Below are 22,476 nucleotides of genomic sequence, written 5' to 3' on the forward strand. Positions count from 1 at the left end.
CTTATTTTTATGAATGGATCTTCAACGAAAATAATGAGGAAAAAAAAATTGATTTTTTTTCGCGCTTGTTTAGCTTCATCTGTTTTTGATTTGGTTTGGTTTTTTTTTGAAAAAAAAATATTTTGTTAATTACAAAATGTCTTCCACTAATCAATTGTTGAAAAAATTTCAAATGAATGGTCTTAATGTTCGACAAGATGCATTGAATATTTTTGAATCAGAATTCAAACATGGACAACCATCTTATCGATCGATCGATGATTTTATTACTATCCTAATTGATAAAATGTTAACCGAAATGAATTGTGATGATTATATTATTGATTCAGAAATGGCACAAAAAGCTATAGATATTTTACGTGATTCTCGCCAAACACAACAACCGAATGAACAAGATCCTAATCAAATTATCGTCAGAAATGCAGTCGATTTAGAACAACAAATTTTAGGATCAAATTTTGAATTTCATTATCAACAATTAGTGAAGCAATTGAAAAAACTCCCTGCATTCGAATCCGGACAATTTCGTTTGATGAATATTGATGATTTAAATACATATGAATCGAATATTGAAATCAAATGTATTGTATTTGCAATGATACGTTATGATCCGACCCGGATAATGCAATTTTTATTAGAAGATCCGACCGGTAAAATACCGATTCATTTAAGTTCTCAAATTGTATGGCGTGAATGGGCAACATTTCAACATGGAATCTATCTAATCGAAGGTATTTATGAAGGTCAAAGAGATTCATTTCAGATTACATCCATTGGTCTACCGCCAATGCCAATACAATTAAATTCTATTGAAAATGTGCCGAATACCATCGATGATGATGATGATCATAATGATAATGATAATGACGATGATCGAATGTTAATTTTTTTGACTGATGTTCATCTTGATCAACCAACAACAATGGAAGCATTGAAATTTTTATTCACTGGATATAATTCTTTGCAACAGGTTCCTGAAATTTTCATATTGATAGGAGATTTTTCCTCTACTCCGATTGATAACTTTGATTTCAAAGGTATGTATCATCAAAAAAAAACTTTTCCTCAACTAAATTACCTTTAATTTACAGACAACATGAAAAATTTGGTCAAACTTATATCAACATTTAAAAAATTATCACAAAATTCAAAATTTATTTTTGTACCCGGTCCAAATGATCCTAGTTCAACATCAGTCGATTCATTTGTTAAATATCAATTTACTTCGGATCATTTTCCAACAACCACTACCAGATTGAAAAATTATGATCTTCCTTCGAATCCATTTTATCTACGATTCGATAATCGAAACTTGTGCATATTTTCGAATCGAATTTTAAAAAAATTTGCCAAAAATATTATAAATAGTCATGAACAGGTTAATACGACAAAATTAACGAAAAATGATTCAACAATTATGAAAGATTTTTTAAAATCAATCGGTCGTTTGATAATGACTAATGCTCATCTAACAGCTGGTCTTTGTCGAAATTATACAAATTCATTGTCATTATTTTCACAGATGACTGATTTGTTTTTTCTGGCCGACACTGAATCACCATTTGTTGAATGTCAACCATTCAAATTGAACAAACCATCACCACTTTTTACAACATCGTTATCATTTTCTAAAAATAATTTTCAATTTATTGTCTATTATCCTAAAGTCAATCGACTTGAAGAATCACAAATAAGCATTTAAATAAAAAAAATTCATTTTATTTTATAAAAAAAAAATTATTTTTTATTCGCTTGACGATCACAATATTTTTCAATCGATCGTCGTATTGTTTCCACAGTAAAATCTATATCATCATCATTGATACACATTGGTGGTGCGATTCGAAAAACATTAGCTTGAGGTCCTATGGAAAAAAACAAAATTTGAACACAAAATTCAAATATCAAAAGAAAGGTTTACCTCCTCGACCAACAATCAATCCCATATCTTTACAATCTTCAATTATTTCATTCATTTGTTCTTTAGGCATTGGTTTACCTTGATACATCATTTCTACACCTATCATTAAACCTTTACCACGAACATCGCCAACAATTTCACCATTATAATCATCACGAATTTGTGCCAATTTTTTCAATAGTTTATTACCTAGATTATGTGAACGTAATTGTAAATTGTTTTCATCGATTACATCCAAAACAGTTGAACCAATAGCCGATGCTAAAGGATTACCACCAAATGTATTGAAATAAGATCCAAGTGTTAAAGTTTGAGCAATTTCAGCAGTTGTAATTACTGCAGCCATTGGAAAACCATTTCCAATTCCTTTTGCCATTGTAACAATATCTGGTAAAATTCCATGTGATTGAAATTCCCAAAAATTTGTACCGGTTCTTCCGAATCCGGTTTGAACTTCATCCATTACCATCAAACCATTTCGTTGTTTAACTAATTCATAAGCTCGTTTAATATATTGTTTAGGATATTGTACAACACCACCAACACCTTGAATAGATTCGGCAAACATGGCTGCAATTTTTTTTGGAAGACATGAATCCATCATTGTTTGTAAATCTTCAATATAATAATCTGCAGCCTGACAATGATCAGCATCAATACAATCACAATGGCGATTAGTTTGAATCAAGGAATCACGACAAAATCGACCACCAACACGTCCACGATAAGGATCAGGACAGCTAGCATAATGAAAACCAAACGAAGTTGGCATAGGAAATTTCCAAACACCAATCGAACATAATGGCATTGTAGAAAGTGTACTACCGTGATAACCATTTCTTAATGCTATAATATCAAATGAACCTGTATACAATCTAGACATAGTTATAGCTATATCGTTGGCTTCTGATCCAGAATTACAAACAAATACGCATCGTAATGGTTCGGGAAAATGATTGGCCAATTTAATGGCAAATTCATGTATCTCTTCAGTCAAATATAATGAACTTGTATGCCATATTTTTGTTGATTGATGTTGAATTTTTTCAACTAAACGAGGATGACAATGTCCAATCGATGTTGTTAATATTCCGCCAAACATATCTTATATTTTTTAAAAAAGAAAGGAAAAGATTCAAAAATCATTCGTTGATTATTATAATTTACCAAGATAACGTCGTCCAGAATCATCCCAAACATATTGCATATGTCCTTGTGTTAAAAATACTGGTCGTTTATAACAAGTTGTAAGACATGGATTCAAATTGATACGATGAATTTGTTCTATTTCAAATCTACTTAATTTAGTCTTTTTTTGATGATTTTCTTTTTTAATATTTTAAACATTTTATTCATCATTTCATTTCAAACTGACCTTATATTTTTCTGGAATATAATCACAAGGAGGTAATTCTGGTGTTGAATTTGTTGACAAACAACGACAAATTGATTTAAAACATAAATTTTTCAACGATGATGAAAATTGAATCAAATTGGCCATTTTTGTTGTTGTTTTGTTTAGAAATGATGTTCGTTTTATTTACTAAAATCATTTATATAAACAGATCCTAAGCTAAATAATGATTAAATTTTGAATCAAAAAGATTCATAAACATCTGCCATCTATCAAATGTCTAATGTTTTATCTATATCAGCGAGGGTGTATTTGATGATGATGATGATGATGATAAACATTAGAAATCATAAGACTTTTTGTCAATAAGTCATTTATTAAATTTAATCAGAAGACATTTTCGTTGTCTGAATTTACCCTCAACAAACAAACAAGCAAAAAAAACAAAAAAAAACAATGACCATTGATGACAGATGGAATTACCATCGTTAAATTGAAATTTATTTTTGTGATTGAATGAAAAAAATGAATTATTCAAGGAAGGCAATGTGTGTTTTTTATCACAAACATAATATCAAAATTTTTGTTTTTTGTTTTTAATCATCAAATTCATCCATTTGTCGACGTTTTCGTTCCAATTCTTTACGTCGTTTTTCACTTTCAAGTGCACGTAATGCACGTTTTGCTGCTGTACATTTGGCAATTCGTTTATTACGACCAATACCAACAAATTTTCCTAAACCAAATACTTCAACAGTAACACGAATACGACGACCAGAATTGATTTCAGGTTTTCTTTATGACAATAAAACAAAAACAAAAAAAAAGATATAAATTCAACTGAATATCAACTGGGAAAAAATGAATGAATACAAACCCAAATTTAACACTTTGTGGTTGTTTCTCCAACAAAACTCTAATAGGACTTTTCGGAACTTTTTCGCTAAAATTTTCTGAAATTTTCGTTTAAAATTAGAAAAGTTATTAAAAACCATCTTCAATCTCATTTCTTACCAATTTCAGGTTTCATCATTGGATAATATGCTTTCCAAACTGCTTCCAAACTCATATCAGAATCCAAATAAATTGCGCCAGCAACCGATTCAAAAATATCACCTAAAGCTTTAGGAACTTCAATATCTTCAAGATGTTCAGCTTCATTTTCGCTAACAAACAATTCCCAATAGTTATAATTTGAATAGGAATTTTCATCCATTCGTTCATCATCTTCATTGCCTTGTTGAAAATCGCTTATAGCGCTAAGAATCTTTTTCGATTCACCATTGGCAAGATTTTGATTATAATAAATGTTAAATTTACGTACAAAACCATCGATAACTCGATAAAGTTCGGATGAAAGCATCATAAGATATTTATGAAAATTATACTTAACAGCTAATGCAGCGAAAAAAGTATTATTAACTAATGCTGATCGAAGATCAGTCAATGTACCAGGTGAATGACATCGAGGATCTTCATAAAGATATCTTGTTATAAGATAATCAAGAACAGCATCACCAAGAAATTCTAATCGTTGATAACAATCAGTTACTTTGTTTTCATAATAAGAATTGTGTGTAAATGCTTGTACTAAATAGGCACGATCACGAAATCGATAACCGATAATTTCTTCAAAACGATCCAAATGATGTTTATAATAATTTCTTTGAAGTTTATCTTCAATTTCTTTTACTTTAGCAATATCGTTTCGTAAATGTTTAGGAATAATCAATGGTGATCGAGGTTGTGGAAGCCATCGTTCATGATTTTGATTCGAATCATCTTTATGTTCAACTGGTTCGCTGGTCAAATTTTTTGTTATAATTTTCATTCCTTTCGGTAATACTTTAAGTCCAAGCCAATCCATAAATTGAATAGCACCTTGAGATCCAGAAGAAATTAAATATGTTCCAATCAATGCTTCAACACAATCGGCAATAGATTTATTCGGAATAGAATGTTGTGTCAATAAATTATATGGCACTTTATTCGATGTTGTTGTTTTAACATTATCGTTTGATTCTTGTTCAACATTATCTAAAGCCTGATAAGAAGGTGGACACCAATTATCGACTGGTTCAAATTTCGAAGCAATCATCAATTCACCAAGATTTATTCGTTGACCTAAACGATGTAAATTTATATTTGAAATCTGTCGGCTACGTAAAAATGATAATTTTCCTTCGTTCAATTCTGGACACATACAGAATAAGAATGCTGTTATGGAATATTTTAAAAATGAATCGCCAACAGTTTCTAAACGTTCAAGATTAATACCATCACTTGAATTGGACATTGTAATTGCTTGTAATATCAGACTTGGATGTGGTCCCATTTGTATTTGTGTTTCGAAAGAATTTTCCAATTGAAGCCATCGTGGTAAAGTTTGCAATGCTAATTTTCGTTGTGCTTGAAACAAATCGATAGGATTTTTATCATTCGATGAAAATTCAGCCAGATTTTCATCTCTATTCGGTAATAATTCACCAAATTTAACTTCAATTTTTGTTGATGATAATGATGAATTTTTACCAAAAATATTTGCAAATTGACTTCGATTTTGTACTTGTTGATCAATTTTTTCATCTTCAATTTCATGTTTAATTTTCATCATATCCAATAAATTTGTATCAATTTTTTCCATTAAAACCGATAATAATGATTGATTAAGATTAATTTCATTAAAATTTTTATCATTACGAAATGTATCAATTTCCGGATCACAGCAAACATGATCATTTTCATTTTTCGATTTTGAATTTTCATTCATTAATGTTTCATTTTGAATTCGTTGTACACATTGCATTACTTGATTTTTTTCATCATAATACATTTCATCGAAAATTTTTCTTTTTCGTAAATGTTCTGAATGTTGTTCAGCTAATGAAAATCGATGACGATAATAATATTTTAAACTTTTCTGTTCAATCTGTCTTGAATCATATAATAATTCAATTTTCAATATATCATAAATAACTGATTTTGTTTGATATGCATCCATTGTTTGTGATAGTTTACGAATTTTTTGATCAAAATCTGTTTTTGCTTTACGATTTTTATATTTTGAATATTTTTTTGGAAAATTATCCAAATCATCATCATCATCATCATTGTTACCATTATCATTATCGTCACTATAATCATAATCATCATCGTCTTCATCATCATCTTCATCATGTGAATTGAAATCACCATCATCAAGATCATCATCATCATCTTGATCATAATCATCACTAGAATCATCAAGATCATCAAAATCTGAATATGAACCATCATCAATTTGTTCATCACTATCATCATCGTCTAAATCTGAAAGCGATGTTACCATAGGTTTTCGTTTTTGATTATTATTGTTTCGGAAACTTTTTTTCCTGTTATTATTTCCCGCATTAAATTTATTATCAAATTCTTCAAATTCATGTTCATCATCATCAACTAAAGCGGGCATTTTTGAAATTTGTTGAATATCTTCTAAAAATTTTTCAAAATTTAATCGAAATTCAGCTCGTGCTGGATCAATTTCTTCATTATTCGATTCATTATCATTACCATCCGATTCATAAAATCTCCAATCAAAATCAGCTGGTATTTTTCCATTTCGATCTGATTCTAAATTTTCTCGATCTTTCCAATATGTTGGTGAACCAGCACGAACCGGTAATTTTTGCCCTGGTTGAATGATTGGATTATTTTCATTATCAACTTCAATTATTCCACTTTCTTCTTCGTCAAAATCATCATCCATTGAAATTTCTGATAACATTTGTTTTTGGCTATTATTATAATTCATCTTGGATTCATTGAATGGACCACTAATGATTTCAATTTGTGGAATCATTTCATTATTGTATGAATCAAAATTTATAAAATTATTTTGATTTTCATTAAAAAATTGATCCGAAGCTGGTGGAGCCATTGATGGATCAAAAGTATCGATAATAAAATCATCATCTTGATTTATGGTTGTTTTTTGTTTTTCATTTGAATCATCAAGATTCGAATGTTGATTATTATTACTGGCACATTCAATCGATTTTGTCTGTTGACGTGATTGTTCAACTAACACTGACCAACCAAAATCTAATTTTGGCCATTTTTCACCATCCGGTAATTGAATAACACCAATTTTAGCTTCTTTTGCTATTTTAAAACGTAATTCTTCAGCAATTAATAATAAATTTAAACGATACAAAATACAAGGTAAACAAACTGCTTTACGCCAAAATGATGCTGGAAATGGATGTATGAAACATAATTCCGGTACAAGAATTTGTTTTTGTTGTGGATTTCTTTTTGATTGATGATGGCCACCACCACTAGATTTTAATGATGATGATGATGATAAATTAATACCTCTACGATTTAAAAAACGTGGTGTTAATAAATTTAAACGTGCTGATGTATGATCAACATCTAATAATGGTTGTTCAAGATTGGTAATTTGTTTTTCATATTTTTGATTATAATATTTTTCAAATGTTTGATATTCATGGTCAGGAAATGGACTTTGTGGTGTAAGATCATGACAAATTTCAGCTACATAATAAAATGATTGTAATTTATCTTTACGATATTTAGGAATGACAACGGCATCTTGATAAAGTTTTTCTTCAAAAATAAATCTATTCTGATCATCATGATGAAATTTTTCCTGATCATATGATTTTGGATCATTTTTATGATGCCAAATCAATTCTAAAAATTCCCAATCAATTGTTTTTCGATCACCATTATCAATAGTATTGATCGGTACAATAAGATAATTTCCATTCGAACCATTCATACGATCAAAACGAATTGATGATTTTCCAAGTGGTAAAACATTTTCAAATGTATATTGATGAAAATTTTCAATTTGTTGTCGTTTTATTTCATTGATTTCAAAACCATTCGCTGAATCTTGATTTCGAATAGGAACTATCGAAACAGTTACTTCACCCGATCGATTATAGATAGTAAAATCACATATTGTTGGCAAATGATTTGGTGAAATTATACCAAATGTTCGTGTTGTTTCCGCCGGATCAATAATACGCCGTCCTCTAGTATTATGTTCTTCCGATAAACGATATGTTAATTTCATTTGAAATTCATATAAATATTGAAAACGATAATTATCATTATCAACATTACTGAAAATCTGTCCACAAAGTGAATCGGCAACTTTTTTCTTAAAATATTGACGTCGTTTTGATGCTATATTACGATTTTGTATACGATTAAAACGATTTCCTTTCTGATGATATGGACCACGATGATGATGATGATGATGTTGGTGTTGTGGTTGTTGTTGTTGATGCAATACCTGTTGATTATTATTATTATTCTTCGGTATATTAATAAAACAATCTTGAAGACCTAATTTTTCTATATAACGACTTGTTTCTTTTCCAACTGGATAAAAATTCTGATCCAATTCACCAATTTCTCTTAATGTTTTAATCGCTTCAAATGCAACCGATTGTTTTGCTAATGATTGTGTTGGTTGAACATTGCCAACAATTTCATCACGATAAGTTGAATTTATAGGTAAAAATAGTCGACAACGATATTTTGTAATAATTTCACTATTTTCTTCCGATTGATTTTCTTCTTCTTCTTTAACCGATTCAATTTTATAATTTGGAACCAATTTTGTAAATGTATCACTTGGTAATTTATTACAATAACGATTCAAAATTGATATAGCATTTTCTAATGTTAGCTGTAAAGTTGCCGATTGATTTAATTGTTGTTGTTGTTGTTGTTTATCAAATTTTTTCGATTTCTGCACAATTGAAGATGATTTTAATGATGATGAATGTATTGGTTTAATCGATTGAATTGATGTTATCAAATCAATGTTTTTTGGTTCATTTTCAATATAAACTTGATTGTTTAATGGTACTAATTTTGTAAAAATTTTTTCAATATTACAAAATTGTAAAAATTTTTCCACATAATCTTTATGATCATTTTGTTCAACCAACACTATAAATTGTCCACGTTCAACACGTACACGTCCTTTTGATTGAATAAATTGATGAAATGTTTTTGGTATATCAAAACAAATAACCATATTACAACGATTTACATCAAGTCCTTCCGATGACATTGATGTTGTTATTAAAACATTACATTGTTGTGGTAAACGAAATCTTCGTAATGTTTCTTCTTGTTGTCTATAATAGTAAATTTCATGTAATGATTTTTGATGTTTACGATAATAAAAATTTTTCAATTCATTTTTTCCATCATCTTCGGCTAAAAATACATAATCTGATTGAAGAAAATCAAGTATACATGCTTTTCCGGAATTTATTTCACGAACAATTGCTATCAATTCACGTATCCATTCATTCAAAACACGTGCCATTAAACGATTTTCCACATAAATTAATGAACAAATATTTGATGGAAATGTAAATGAAGAATGTGTTGTTTGTTGTTGTTGTTGATTTGTCGATGATGGACTAGATAATTCTTCAAGATATTCGATTAATACTTGTGCTAATAGATGAAGTTTTGGTGAAGAAATCAAAAGAAATTGTTCGATTGTTAATCGTTGCGATTCGGATCCATTTGATGATGATGATGTAGTATTTTCATATTTTGCAACAATATCTTGATCCATATATGATAGTATTGATTTACGAATCAAACATAATGTTGAATGACATGAATTTAAAAGTCGAAGATAATTTGATGCCGTTTTGGACATAAGTAAAATTGTATCATATAATTCACGATTAATTAGATCGATTAATTTTAATGCACACCATTCACCAAGTATTCCATATACATTAAGAATATCGACAATCATTTTGGCAATAGTTTCATGATTAATAAGTTGTTCGGTAGTTATACCACCATCCATTGAAACATTTGTTATAAAATTAAAAAATTGTCCCGAATAATTTCTTATCATAAACAATGCCATACGATATTTTATATCATTTTGAATGAAAGATTTTTCTGATGCCAATAATGAATAATAACTTCGAAGTTTTATACGACATTGAATTGAATATTTACTAATCATACGTAGATCGGCATATGTTTCACATGAACAACAAAGATTTTTTTCAATTTGTTCGATCATTTTTTCGAAAACATTTGATGAAACATTTTCCAATAATATCGATGCCGAAAGACCTAGAATTCGATATTGTTTTTCATTAGTTGTTTGCAAACGTAATCGATGAATAATTTTCGTATAACAATCATCGGCTGGTGATGTACAGAGTAAAATTTTATGTACATCATTCAATATTAACAAATTTAAATCATTAGCATGAATTAATTTCTGTTCGATTAGATATTCAAAAAGACAATCCATCATCAAATGAATATCATATGATTGAAGTTTTTTATGCCAAATATCTGGAGACCATTGTTTTGCATCATCCGTTTCAATATATTCACCAATACGAAGATTACAATGAGCATTGAAAACAGATGAATAAAGTTTAATAGAATTGGGTGATTTGGCCAAGAAAAATATTTTTTTAGGATTTTTCAAATCCACCACATTATCCGAAGGAAATAAATGTGGATTAAAATATTTTACCAACATTACTGATATGAAATATTTTCCTTGACCCGGGCGAAGAAAAACGATTGTATCGCGATTTTTACATGTTTCATATAATTCAATCTGATTGTAATTAGAATCAATCAATGTGGTTAATGAGCTTATAATTTTATGATAATCATCGATTTTGACTAACCTGAAATGGACGTGGAAGAAAATCACGATTATCAAACAATGCAAATGAACGAATCAATCTTGTGTTAGGATTATTCATTGAATTACGATGGCCATGTTTATAATTTGATTTCGAATTTGTCGAATTGACAACATTATCTGCATTGTTGGTTGTCGACAAATTTTTATTTGTGGCCATTTTTTGCACTTGATTGAATGGCCTAAAAAATTTTCGGTCTAAAATTCAAAGATTATTAATTTTAGAAAAATTTGTGAAAAAGTGAATCTGATTCAACGAGAAAAACGAAGAAAAACGAAAAACGAAATGCACATGCATGAATCCAAATGCACATTTAATTCTTTCTTTTTTCTCTTGTCTGTATTGTGTTGCACTGTCGTCTTGTCTATGGTGAGTATTTCTTTTTTTTTACGCAATCGATAATTTATGGTTGTCATATCGCAACCGAAGGTGTGGCTTAAAATTCGAAACATTTGACTTTTTTTCTACTGTTTTAAGTTAAAATTATTACGCGCTACACTTATCACGTGATCAAATTTTTTGAAAGGATTCTTAATGCTCCAAAAATAATTATCCACTTCTTAATGTTATCAGTAAATATATATGTAATATGCGTATCTAAATCGCGATATTTTTGATCAAAATGATAACAAGATATCTGTTTTATTATTACTTTAAATGTGAAAAAAACAGATTATTATGTAAAAACAAACTATGAACATTTATGAATCGAGTATGAATTGTACATTTGTTCAACAAAAACACTTGTTACTTTGTTGTTGAAATTTAAATATCAAATTGTCATCATGGAATCGAATAAACAAGAGCATAATAATAATAATAATAATATTGAACGACCAAAAGTTTCTTTTATTGGAATTAATGATGCAGATGGTGATGACAATAATAATGATCAATCAACAACATTATCATCTCATCAAGAAGAATTATTATTATCAAATAATTTTTCAATTATTGATAAAGAACATTTACAACAAAAATTAAGATTCTATTTTATGTCACCATTGGATAAATGGCGTACAAAAAAAAGATTTCCATTTAAATTATTATTTCAAATGTTAAAGATAATATTTGTTACATTTCAATTGATAAATTTTGGTCAAGAAATGTCTGATTATATTACACAAGATGATCATATTGAAAATGCATTTCGTAATATATTATTGGATGATTGGGATCAAACAAGAGAAGTATTTGCTTATCCACCGGCAACTGGTGATTATGCTGTTTACACTACTCAACATTTTTATTCATCATTAGATTTTGCTATTAGAAAATTTTCTAATCTAAGTAAATTATCTGTCGGTTGTTTTGGTTTCGAACGACAAGAATATCCAAGATTTTTGATAAGAAAAACATTTTTTACTAAACGAAAATTAGATCCTACAAATTTTGCCTATAATTTGGATAATAATAATATTGATTCGGAAATATTGGATATCGATAATCTTTATCCATCTGGTGATCAAAAATGGTATGATGAATTTACAACAAAAAATTATTTTCATTCGAAAAATTTTACATTATCATTCGATTCTTTAATGAAATTACAATTAATTTTCCCATTAAGAACAATATTATTGGATGATGAAATATTGCCAAGATGTTTTGATTTTAATATTACAATCATCTATGATAATCATGCACATGATGCAATGATAAAAGTTAATTTAAAAATTAATCGTCAAGCAAGATCTTGTCATTATATTAATCAGGATGGAACATTACAGCGACAATCAATTGGTACGGGTTTAAATCTTGGATCAAATATTGAGCTTATTATGGCCATAAATTATACAGTAATTTTATTCTGTTCAATATCGACAATGCTTTGTATACGTTCATTATATCGTGGTCAATTATTACGTTTAGAAACGGAAAAATATTTCAATGAATTATCATTACCTGATGATAAAAAGAAATTATCATTTGAAGATAAAATGGAATTTATTGATATTGGTTTAATGATTATCTGTTTAAATGATTTTCTTATTATTTGTGGTAGTATAATGAAAATTCGTATGGAATCATCCGATTCAATGGATTCAATTCTTTATACAAGTTGTTCATTATTTTTAGGTATTGGTAATCTTTTAGTTTGGTTAGGTCTGTTACGTTATTTTGCATATTTTCAATCATACAACATACTTATTGTAACATTGAAAAAATCAATACCAAATGTTTTAAGATTTTGTTTATGTGCATTTTTAGTTTATGGGTAAGTTGATTAATTGATTGTGGAAAATTTTTTTTTGATGATTTTGTTTTCTTTACAGAGGATTTTGTTTTTGTGGTTGGGTTGTTTTGGGACCACATCATTTAAAATTTCGAACACTTAGCTCAACATTGGAATGTTTGTTTTCACTAATGAACGGTGATGATATGTTTGCAACATTTTTCTCAACCGATGTTAGAAAATCAACACTTATCTGGTGGTTTAGTCGAATTTATCTTTACCTCTTCATTTCATTATCAATATATGTGATAGTATCATTATTTATTGCCATAATACTTGATGCATATGAATCTGTACGTGATTCTTATAAAGAAATTGATTCATTATCAAAATCCGAATCATTGTTAAAAAAATTTATTGACGAATATCCATTAGAAAATTTTGATGGTGGTTTTCATAATAATTCTATTGTTGATCAAATTCAAAATTATTTTCGAATTTGTTTCGGCAGATCTTGATTTGTAATTTTTTTTATCATTTATTGACTAAAATAAATAAAAAAAATTAAATTTCGAATTTCTTTTCATTCAAGAACGTATTATATGAATGTGTTACTCCGCATTTCTTTCAATCAATTTCAATCAAATTCGAGAATTTTCAATTTCGAAGTTAATTGAAACGCGTGTTAAATTCGATGATTAATATTTAACAAAAAAAATAATGAATTATCTTGATTATAAAATTGATCATCCATTGGTACCTGATTCAATTTTTTATATACCAAATTTTATCGAATCAGATGATGAACGAAAATTAATTGATCATATTAAACAAGCACCAAAACCTAAATGGCAATATCTTTCGAATCGTAGTTTACAAGTTTATGGTGGTTATCCAAATAAAAATGGAATGTTGGCTGAAGATTTACCACAGGTTTGTGTTTTGTTGTTGTTGTTGTTAAATATTACCTTACTTACAAATGAATTTCTATTGAATAGTGGCTACAAGTTTATGCAAATAAATTACAACAAATGAATATTTTCGATGGTAATCTACCTAATCAAGTGTTGATCAATCGTTATGAACCTGGTCAAGGAATATTAGCACATGAAGATGGACCATTATATTATCCAGTAGTGGCTACAATCAATACAGGATCACATACTGTTTTAAATTTTTATGAAAAATTATCCACATCCAATGAATGTTCACGAAAATATCGTTTCTCTTTATTATTATGGCCACGTAGTTTATCAATTTTAAAACAAGATGCTTATCAAAAATATCTACATGAAATCGAAGAAATTGATGAAGATATAATTCCTATCAATGATGATGATGATCAAACATTAACAGATAAAAAAATTGTTAATTTATATTTGATTGATAAATACAAATCAATGTTAGAAAATAATTGTTTACGAAGACAAACACGTTATTCATTAACAATACGTTTTGTTCCTAAATGTCATAAATTAAAATTGAATAAAATATTTTTAAAAAAATAATTAAAATTATTATTATAAAAATTTTAATCCAAAACCATTATCAATGATTTATAAATATATTTAAAAAAAAATACAAACAAAAATTATTATTGTATTGGATTTGCTGGTAACGTTGAACCAGGAATAGGATCATGAACAGTTGTTGATAAAGTTGATGTCAAAAAATACATAATCAATGGTTGTAATATAGCAATAAACATAACCAAATAATATGCTGTACGAGGATTATCACCGTATTGATGTTGATAGGATGATTGTTGACTTTGTTGAAGATTTGTACTTAATGCTCGAATCTGTTTATATTTAAAAAAAAATGAATAGAATGTTAGTTAATTCGAATGTTTATCCGACAATACTTACAAGAAAATATCCTAACGATAGTGAACAATATATAAATAATATAAGATAACCATTCCGTCCAAACATGATTGTCGCTAGAAGAAGTGCATCAATACTGTTGTTGTATAATATTTTTTTTTGTTTTCAATTAATTTTTGAAAAAATCAAATGATATGAGAATAATAATACTTACCAAACAAATTTATAACCACCGAATGCAACCATATGAAAGAAACCAAGTGCTGAACTTAGATTCATAACATATTTAGCAATCATAATTAATATAACTTCTAATAATAACCATGCCATAGCGCTTGAAGCATAAATTCCTAATTGTTCAGGTGCAAATTGTTTACGTAAACCAAGTATGTAACCAGAAACCAATATATAAGTTATAAACGCCATTGAAGGAATATATAGATCAGGTAAATTAGGTTCATCTCTTGGTGCTACGATTTCAGAATTGTATCGAATTGTCCAGTCCTTTATAATTTCAAACAAAAAAAAAGAATTTCAATCAAACAAAAATGGTAAAAACTTCACAACAAACCTTATGTAAATATGGTGCAAATATGAGAAATAATTTTTTCACCGCATAATTCGTATCAACAGCAAAATATTGTTTAATATTGCCCATCCAACCTTTACTTTTATCGACCAATGATTGTGAATAAGCATCAATAGCAGCTGCAGTCATTGGATTCGATAATAATTGTTGACCAGCAGCCATTAAAAATTGTTGATTTGGAAACATTGGCTGTTGAGGAACTTGGTGTCCTGGTGAAGAAAATCCTGACATTGATGGTGAAACTGGTGTTTGTTGCCAAGATGATGCACTAGATATCGGCGGCGGTGGCTGAGGAGGTGATGAAACAAATCCATAATTATCACTTGGACTGTAAAATGAATTCATTTGATTATAACTATTGAAAGAATGTGTTGATGGTGGTACTGGTGGTGGTGATGTTGTTGGTGCTTGTTGTTGACCAAAATCATCCGAATCAACAGTAAAATAACTTTCGGTAAACATTGGTGTTGAAGTAGGAACATTACCGGTTGAAATATGACGACGAGATGGTCCTAATTGTTGAATAAAATAGAGAGATTTTTACAAAACATAATTATCATTTGAAAAAAATCAATTTACAAACCAGTTCGATTCAAATCCATAATGAAAATTTTAAAAAATTTAAAATAATAAATTCAATAATGAAGTTTTTTTTTTATTCAAAAGAAGAAAAAAAATCAAGACTCGTCATCAATTTTTTTTTGCATGAATTTTTTTTTTCCTTCGATACTCGATATTTATTGTCGGGAAAACTTTTTTGCAGTTTGGATTTTTGGATGAAAAAAATTTCCTCGGAAAATTCTCAACGTTGTTTGTGATATTTTTTGGTTTCATTGTGCAAAAATGGCGGGATCATTTTTGTGACGAAAAATTCTATTCGTGTCATCAATTTTTTTTCTCTCGATTTTCTAATGAATTTTTTTGTTTTGTTTTCGATAATTAATTGATTGATAAATATGGGAATACAAGGATTATTACCGTTGATGAAAGGTGCAGAGATAAATATTTCACTTTCCAAACTTCAAGGTTTGTTGATTTGAAATTCTATGTTTTGGTTTTTGGTAAATATTCAAACGAAATTCCAAATAGATACGGTTGCTGCTATCGATACAAATGGTTGGATACATCGTGCTTGTTATAGTTGTGCTGATCGTATATTTATGGGTGAACCGACTGAAATGTTTATCTATTATTGTTTGAATTTTTGTAAAATTTTACAAAAACATCGTATAACACCTATACTTGTTTTTGATGGACAAAGTTTACCGGCAAAATCGGATACAAAATTAGCTCGACAAAAACGTAAACAAGAAAAACGTGAAGAAATTCAACAATTATTACGTACTGGTCGTGAACGTGAAGCTCGTTGGCTTATGCGACAATGTGTTGATGTTACATTTGAAATGTGTCGTCAAGTGATTGAATGTTGTCGTAAAGAAAATATTGATTGTTTAGTTGCACCGTTTGAAGCTGATGCACAAATTACTTATTTGGTTAATAATAATCTGGCTGATTATGCAATTACTGAAGATTCAGATTTATTAGCATTTGGTTGTAAACGAGCATTATATAAATTAGATCGTGAAACTGAACGTGGTCGAATGGTTGATATAAGTCGTTTGGATAGATGCTTTAAAAATTTAGATTGGAAAAAATTTCAATTAATGTGTATTCTGTCCGGTAAGTTGAACAAAACCCTGAAATGTTTATCGAATTCTTATTATTCTTAACCCGCGAATAAGGTTGTGATTATATTTCCAATATACCGGGTGTTGGAATTGGACGTGCACGAAAATTTTTCGAAACACTTTGTGAAAATCCAACCGTAGAAAATATTCCGAAAATATTGGAAAAATTACCGATTGTTTTGAAAATGCAAAACAAAATCCACGTTACAAAAGATTATATTGAAGATTTTATTCGTGCATCGAATACATTCGATTATCAAATTGTTTATTCACCACAATTCGATCGATTAGTTTATTTAAATCCATTGCCGAAAAATGTTGATCCAAAAGAATTTGCTAATTATGGTGGACATTTTTTTCCTAATGGCAATGATCAATTAGAAAATAATTTAAAATTTGTTACCAATTATGTATTGGGAAATGTTTGTCCGAAAACTTTGACTATATTGGATTTATTCACACCTTACGATGATAATTCGACTATTTGGTATTCATCGGTATTTAATGAACGTATCAAATCACATATCTCATCCAATCATCCTAATCGTAAATTGATCACCGAACAAAATAATGAAGAAAAATTGATCTCAATTGATGAAAATGCAACCTTGAAAGTAGAATTGAAAAACAACAAAAAGCAAATTGATATTATTGAAATTATTGACGATAAACCTGAACCAAAAACCGAAACAAAACCAAAAACTATTGAAACAACATATCAACGTCGTCAATTAAGCCGAAATGTATTTCGTAAACGAACTTTTATCGATGATGGTATTATAAAGAAATCTAAATATTTTTCAGACGATCAAAATGGTGATAGTAATTCAGACACTGATCTTCCAGAGACGAAAAAATCTCGTCAAGAATCTATAGAAGAATTGAATCAATCATTTTCATCGATCGAAGAAGAAGATATTCAAGCATTGAAGCTGTTGAATAATTGTCAAATTGATGAATCTATTGCAATACGTCAATCATCTCAACGTTCCTATTCATTATCATCAACACAAACATCACAATCAACATCAAGATCTGATTCTCCAGTCGGATCACCAATTCCATCATCAGTAGATATTTTGTTCAACAATTCAATGACCAAATCGAATAAATGTACAGTATCGAAAAAACGTAATAGTCGTAAATCATCATCATTATCAACGAAAAATACTGCCAATAATGATATTCGTAAATTTTTTTCACAAATTCCTTAGTAATTCTATCTATTTATAACAAAATATTATTTCATTTCATTTTTTTTCCATTATAAATTATTGATTGAATGAATTGTTGATAAAAATCGTCGAATAAAATAAAATTCCAATTGGAACATTTTTTTTTCAAATTGCGCCATCTGATGTTGAAAAATCTTTTCGTTCGAATTTCTTTTTCTTTTTTCACTCTTGGTGAATTCTTCTATTTTGATTATCATTTAAATCATGATTGAATATCTTCAAACTGAAGATATTTGTTTGTGGCGTGAAATTCGAAAATTACCAGCAGAATTTTTAGCTAAAATTGAAAAATTTTTTATATTTGGTGATAGTTGTTCATCGGCATTATTGTTCACCAATGATTATCGTGTATTTGCCAGTGGTCAATGGACAAAAAATTCATCCGAACCGTTGGAAATTGAAAATCTTTGTGGTAAACAAATTTTCGATGCAATAGCTACTGATTTTAAATTATATTTGGTTATTCAAACGACAAATGACAATAACGATCCTGGCAATATAATCAAAAATCTTTATTCAATATTGTACAGTCAAACTTATGATGAAATAAAACTTGAAATAGAAAATGTTCAAAAATATTATTGTTATAAAACAAAAATGTTGGCTTTAGATGATTCCAATAATTTATGGCATTCAAATCTTTTTGATCAACAACCAAAACATTATCAACCACCATTAATGGATAATGAAATAATTATCGATGTGGTTTGTTCATCAAATGTTTCATTATTGATGACTAATCGTAAACGAATTTTATTATGGACATCAACATCGATTCAACCAATTCAAATCAATTACAAACAAGATGATCAATCTACAAAGAATGAATCTATAAAATGTATAAAACAAATAATTACCTATAGTCACGATGAATTTCTAATCATCAACAATAATGATTATCTTTATCAAATTAATTTTAAGAAACAAGAAAATTCATCGAAAACATTTATAGCCAATGCTATCGATTTAGATGATGGTAGAATTTTATATGTTGTTGGTTCCCCCCATGGTTATGTTTTAGTTCTTGATAATGGAAAATGTTGGGCATTTGATTGTTATGATTCAACAATGATTAAAACTGGTCATCATTGTCTCTCCGATGTTCATTGTCTTTATTTACATAATTCTACACCACGTATTACATGGTTGCCATCAAATTTACTACAAACATTAAATCAATTTGGTTCATTTAATAATTTCAAAGAATCGGATATAATTTTTGAAATACGTTTCAGTAATTATATAATAACAATGAATCGTCAAACATTGATAAATCATTTGGATTATTTTCGTAAAAAAATTCAAGACGAAAATGGTGAATGGCTGAATTTGGATTTTATTTTCCTTGACAAATATAGCTATGCTTCATGGTATGAATATTTTCGTTTTATTCATTGTGGCCAATTACGTTCATTATCCGTTTGGCCACAAGAAACATTAATCGAAATGTATGATATTGCAAACGAATTGAATGATAATCGATTTCGTCGATTAATACCCGAAAGAATTTATGATGAACAAATAATGATACCATCTGGATCGGTTAAAAGAAAAAAAAATTGAATGATTCATTTATTTATCGTTAAAATGCTCAAATAATGATCTCCATATTGTTTGGATTATGATGATAATTTTGTTGTTGTTGTTGTTGTTGTTTTTGTTGAAAACAATAAAAATAAAATATTAAAAATAATAATGGTAATGGATGAAAAATTACCATTATAAAAGCAACGGAAATGATTAATATTTTTTTCCATAATTTCATTTCGTCTTGGTGATTATCGGTAATTATTATGAAACGAATTTCTTGATCATCATCATCATGATTGTTGTTTGTCATCAGATTATCATCATTATTATTCAATGATGATAATGATAATGTTGAATTTTGTAAATTTGGACATGGATTTGTTACATTTTCGTTCGATCGACATATCGATTGTATCGATATGATGAATGTTAGGAAAAAAATTTCGAATGTTTTCATTCGAATTCGAATAGCAACAACCAAACCAAAAAATGACACAAATAATAATAAAACTAATATGGATAAATTTTTATTTAGCTTTTGTTTTGTTTTGTTTTATTAAATTAAATTTTCACGAATTTTAGATTTTGGACTTCTATATTTTCCTGCTGATATTCTTGATTTAGTCATTCTCATATTACTTTTCATTTTCAAGTTACTTTTCATTTTCATATTACTTTTCATTTGTAATCTTGATGGTGACATATTGCTTCCCAATGTTGATGGTGATCTACGTTGTGATGATTTCATTGATAATTTTGATTTCATTGGTGATGAAAGTTTTGATTGAAGTTTGCTTTTAGGACTAAAACCATATTTAGATTTTACCGATTTCATTGCTCTCAATTGACTCATTTGTTTTGATTTTCCATTTAAACCAATCATTGATTTTGTTCTTATTTGTTTAGACATTTGAATTTTTGTTTTCATTAATGTTCTTTCATCATCATCATCATCTTCATCATCTTCATCATCTTCATTTTCACCACTACCACCAATACGTGATTTTAATATTTTTGCCCAACAATACCAACCCAAAAATACATACATTAAAGCCAATATTAATGATAATGATATCATTAATATTGTTGAACTTAAATCATTATTAGTTACAAATTCCATACCATTTATTGGTTGTGCTTCATGTGGACAAGAAATAAATTCTTCAATTGTTTGTTGTTGATATGGTTCTGATTTACTCATATTATATAATACTTTTTCAGGTATTTTATAAACATATCTTTCACCCATTAATATTAAATTATTTTTAGTAAAAAAACCAATTGTAACATCGATTGCTGAAAATTGTTTACCAGTACAATCACCATCCGGTATTGGATGTAAATATACATTATGTTCATTTTCAATACAAATATGTTGAAATACAATATTTTCTTTAAAAAATTTCCATATTTCTTCTTCATTTTTGGATTGTGAACGTAAACGTGCAATACCGATACTTGATTTACCTGTTGCACGATGATTACGCCAAACAAAATATTCAATTTGACCAGGACGATTGGATATAACAAAATCATCAATATCTTCATCAACCCATTGTGATATTGGTATTTTATAATCAATACTTTCATAAACAAGATTATCATCTAGCCAATAATTTAAGCTTGGCTGTGCCGATGGATCCATCGATATAAAACAAAGTGATGTTTTTGTCATTATTGTTAGAAAAAATGCCGAATGTATTTGATCATATTCATATAATAAATTAAAACGTTCATTAACATTTAATTGTGTATAAACGTTCATCATTGTTGATGGTGTAATTTGTTCTAAATGTAAATGTAAATTATTTTCATCAAATATTTGTTCAATTGGTGCATCATAAATAAATTTATCTTTTGTCATTATTATTAAATTTTCTTTACCATCCAAACCGATTGCTAATATATTTAACATTTCATATATTTGTGTATCACGTATACTTTCACAAAGGGTCTTTTTTTTGTAATTTTTGTTGGGAAAAAAATTATAGGAATTAATTGAATTTTGTTTGTAAAAAATTTTTTTTTACAACATTACCTTTGTATTGAATGTCATACAATTAATAAAATTATTACAAATTGTTATTATCAATATTGTAATAATCATAATAGACATGATAATGTTGTGGAAATTTTTTGTATTGTTTTGAATTTTCATTTTCAGCCAAAAAATTTTCTTTTTCTTCTTATTTTTCTTTTGATTTTGATTCTGTACACTGCTGTCGGATGCTACTCAATAACGTTTAGGATTTGGAAAAAAAACTACACAACTAAAACCAAAACAAACAAAAAAAAAACTATGCAAATTATTTTAAAAAAATAAACATATTAATAAGTTTATAAGTAACGTTTTCTCATTTTAAATAATTCTAAATTTTTATTCTAATTTAATTTTTTTTTTAAATTTTAAAATTCTAAAAATTTAATCAA

The 22,476-nt window shown here is 28.1% G+C and overlaps 9 protein-coding genes across 10 annotated transcripts; 5 read left to right on the forward strand and 4 right to left on the reverse strand.

The window, feature by feature from the left end:
- Positions 1-58: 58 nt before the first annotated feature.
- On the forward strand, positions 59-3,446 carry PolE2 (DNA polymerase epsilon subunit 2). Its single transcript, XM_027341266.2, has 2 exons — positions 59-1,037; positions 1,092-3,446. The coding sequence occupies exons 1-2, from the start codon at positions 137-139 to the stop codon at positions 1,700-1,702; spliced, it is 1,512 nt and encodes a 503-aa protein (XP_027197067.2). The 5' UTR covers positions 59-136; the 3' UTR covers positions 1,703-3,446.
- LOC142645575 (alanine--glyoxylate aminotransferase 2, mitochondrial) lies at positions 1,698-3,432 on the reverse strand. The gene is made up of 4 exons (XM_075822098.1): positions 3,297-3,432; positions 3,089-3,230; positions 1,922-3,025; positions 1,698-1,865 (listed from the first exon to the last, which is right to left on the reverse strand). Exons 1-4 carry the CDS (start codon positions 3,420-3,422, stop codon positions 1,738-1,740), a joined length of 1,500 nt encoding a protein of 499 aa, XP_075678213.1. The 5' UTR covers positions 3,423-3,432; the 3' UTR covers positions 1,698-1,737.
- A 292-nt stretch (positions 3,447-3,738) lies between the features above and the next one.
- Positions 3,739-11,297, reverse strand: Dcr-1 (Endoribonuclease Dcr-1). Its single transcript, XM_075822094.1, has 4 exons — positions 10,985-11,297; positions 4,290-10,911; positions 4,153-4,228; positions 3,739-4,070 (listed from the first exon to the last, which is right to left on the reverse strand). Exons 1-4 carry the CDS (start codon positions 11,159-11,161, stop codon positions 3,872-3,874), a joined length of 7,074 nt encoding a protein of 2,357 aa, XP_075678209.1. The 5' UTR covers positions 11,162-11,297; the 3' UTR covers positions 3,739-3,871.
- Positions 11,298-11,370: 73 nt separating this feature from the next.
- Positions 11,371-13,754, forward strand: LOC113791613 (mucolipin-3-like). The gene is made up of 2 exons (XM_027341406.2): positions 11,371-13,220; positions 13,279-13,754. The coding sequence occupies exons 1-2, from the start codon at positions 11,788-11,790 to the stop codon at positions 13,694-13,696; spliced, it is 1,851 nt and encodes a 616-aa protein (XP_027197207.2). The 5' UTR covers positions 11,371-11,787; the 3' UTR covers positions 13,697-13,754.
- Positions 13,755-13,802: 48 nt separating this feature from the next.
- Positions 13,803-14,686, forward strand: LOC113791548 (putative RNA/DNA demethylase ALKBH6). The gene is made up of 2 exons (XM_027341338.2): positions 13,803-14,111; positions 14,177-14,686. The coding sequence occupies exons 1-2, from the start codon at positions 13,899-13,901 to the stop codon at positions 14,684-14,686; spliced, it is 723 nt and encodes a 240-aa protein (XP_027197139.2). The 5' UTR covers positions 13,803-13,898.
- A 6-nt stretch (positions 14,687-14,692) lies between these two features.
- Yif1 (Yip1d-interacting factor 1) lies at positions 14,693-16,333 on the reverse strand. 2 transcript variants are annotated; one of them, XM_027341330.2, is made up of 5 exons: positions 16,177-16,333; positions 15,576-16,105; positions 15,219-15,508; positions 15,047-15,140; positions 14,693-14,979 (listed from the first exon to the last, which is right to left on the reverse strand). In XM_027341330.2, the coding sequence occupies exons 1-5, from the start codon at positions 16,193-16,195 to the stop codon at positions 14,773-14,775; spliced, it is 1,140 nt and encodes a 379-aa protein (XP_027197131.2). In that variant the 5' UTR covers positions 16,196-16,333; the 3' UTR covers positions 14,693-14,772. The 2 variants fall into 2 exon arrangements, with proteins under 2 accessions (XP_027197131.2, XP_075678216.1); XM_075822101.1 differs by having other exon boundaries at positions 16,173-16,287.
- A 67-nt stretch (positions 16,334-16,400) lies between these two features.
- Positions 16,401-18,626, forward strand: tos (Exonuclease tos). Its single transcript, XM_027341351.2, has 3 exons — positions 16,401-16,619; positions 16,683-17,273; positions 17,336-18,626. The coding sequence occupies exons 1-3, from the start codon at positions 16,550-16,552 to the stop codon at positions 18,493-18,495; spliced, it is 1,821 nt and encodes a 606-aa protein (XP_027197152.2). The 5' UTR covers positions 16,401-16,549; the 3' UTR covers positions 18,496-18,626.
- A 29-nt stretch (positions 18,627-18,655) lies between these two features.
- LOC113791562 (uncharacterized) lies at positions 18,656-20,247 on the forward strand. The gene has a single exon (XM_027341353.2). The coding sequence runs from the start codon at positions 18,721-18,723 to the stop codon at positions 20,077-20,079; it is 1,359 nt and encodes a 452-aa protein (XP_027197154.2). The 5' UTR covers positions 18,656-18,720; the 3' UTR covers positions 20,080-20,247.
- A 304-nt stretch (positions 20,248-20,551) lies between these two features.
- On the reverse strand, positions 20,552-22,361 carry LOC113791561 (uncharacterized). The gene is made up of 2 exons (XM_027341352.2): positions 22,085-22,361; positions 20,552-22,000 (listed from the first exon to the last, which is right to left on the reverse strand). Exons 1-2 carry the CDS (start codon positions 22,202-22,204, stop codon positions 20,603-20,605), a joined length of 1,518 nt encoding a protein of 505 aa, XP_027197153.2. The 5' UTR covers positions 22,205-22,361; the 3' UTR covers positions 20,552-20,602.
- Between the last annotated feature and the right edge of the window lie 115 nt (positions 22,362-22,476).

The sequence above is a fragment of the Dermatophagoides pteronyssinus genome, unplaced genomic scaffold, assembly GCF_027571235.1.
Source record: "Dermatophagoides pteronyssinus isolate colony J.1.1.1.1 unplaced genomic scaffold, Derpt_VIB-CSIC_2022.12 sq0015, whole genome shotgun sequence".
NCBI classification, from domain to species: domain Eukaryota; kingdom Metazoa; phylum Arthropoda; class Arachnida; order Sarcoptiformes; family Pyroglyphidae; genus Dermatophagoides; species Dermatophagoides pteronyssinus.

Coding starts and splice junctions, on each gene's coding strand:
- PolE2 (XM_027341266.2), top strand. CDS start 137: ATGTCTTCCACTAATCAATTGTTGAAAAAATTTCAAATGAATGGTCTT. Junction 1,038..1,091: donor TGATAACTTTGATTTCAAAG/GTATGTATCATC, acceptor TTTAATTTACAG/ACAACATGAAAAATTTGGTC.
- LOC142645575 (XM_075822098.1), bottom strand. CDS start 3,422: ATGGCCAATTTGATTCAATTTTCATCATCGTTGAAAAATTTATGTTTT. Junction 3,026..3,088: donor TTCTGGACGACGTTATCTTG/GTAAATTATAAT, acceptor AAAAAATATAAG/ATATGTTTGGCGGAATATTA. Junction 1,866..1,921: donor ATTGATTGTTGGTCGAGGAG/GTAAACCTTTCT, acceptor TTTTTTCCATAG/GACCTCAAGCTAATGTTTTT.
- Dcr-1 (XM_075822094.1), bottom strand. CDS start 11,161: ATGGCCACAAATAAAAATTTGTCGACAACCAACAATGCAGATAATGTT. Junction 4,229..4,289: donor AATGATGAAACCTGAAATTG/GTAAGAAATGAG, acceptor CGAAAATTTCAG/AAAATTTTAGCGAAAAAGTT. Junction 4,071..4,152: donor CCACAAAGTGTTAAATTTGG/GTTTGTATTCAT, acceptor ATTGTCATAAAG/AAAACCTGAAATCAATTCTG.
- LOC113791613 (XM_027341406.2), top strand. CDS start 11,788: ATGGAATCGAATAAACAAGAGCATAATAATAATAATAATAATATTGAA. Junction 13,221..13,278: donor TGTGCATTTTTAGTTTATGG/GTAAGTTGATTA, acceptor TTTTCTTTACAG/AGGATTTTGTTTTTGTGGTT.
- LOC113791548 (XM_027341338.2), top strand. CDS start 13,899: ATGAATTATCTTGATTATAAAATTGATCATCCATTGGTACCTGATTCA. Junction 14,112..14,176: donor TGGCTGAAGATTTACCACAG/GTTTGTGTTTTG, acceptor TCTATTGAATAG/TGGCTACAAGTTTATGCAAA.
- Yif1 (XM_027341330.2), bottom strand. Junction 15,509..15,575: donor TTGCACCATATTTACATAAG/GTTTGTTGTGAA, acceptor GAAATTATAAAG/GACTGGACAATTCGATACAA. Junction 15,141..15,218: donor GGTGGTTATAAATTTGTTTG/GTAAGTATTATT, acceptor ATACAACAACAG/TATTGATGCACTTCTTCTAG.
- tos (XM_027341351.2), top strand. CDS start 16,550: ATGGGAATACAAGGATTATTACCGTTGATGAAAGGTGCAGAGATAAAT. Junction 16,620..16,682: donor TTCACTTTCCAAACTTCAAG/GTTTGTTGATTT, acceptor AATTCCAAATAG/ATACGGTTGCTGCTATCGAT. Junction 17,274..17,335: donor ATTAATGTGTATTCTGTCCG/GTAAGTTGAACA, acceptor CCCGCGAATAAG/GTTGTGATTATATTTCCAAT.
- LOC113791562 (XM_027341353.2), top strand. CDS start 18,721: ATGATTGAATATCTTCAAACTGAAGATATTTGTTTGTGGCGTGAAATT.
- LOC113791561 (XM_027341352.2), bottom strand. CDS start 22,204: ATGAAAATTCAAAACAATACAAAAAATTTCCACAACATTATCATGTCT. Junction 22,001..22,084: donor GTATGACATTCAATACAAAG/GTAATGTTGTAA, acceptor TACAAAAAAAAG/ACCCTTTGTGAAAGTATACG.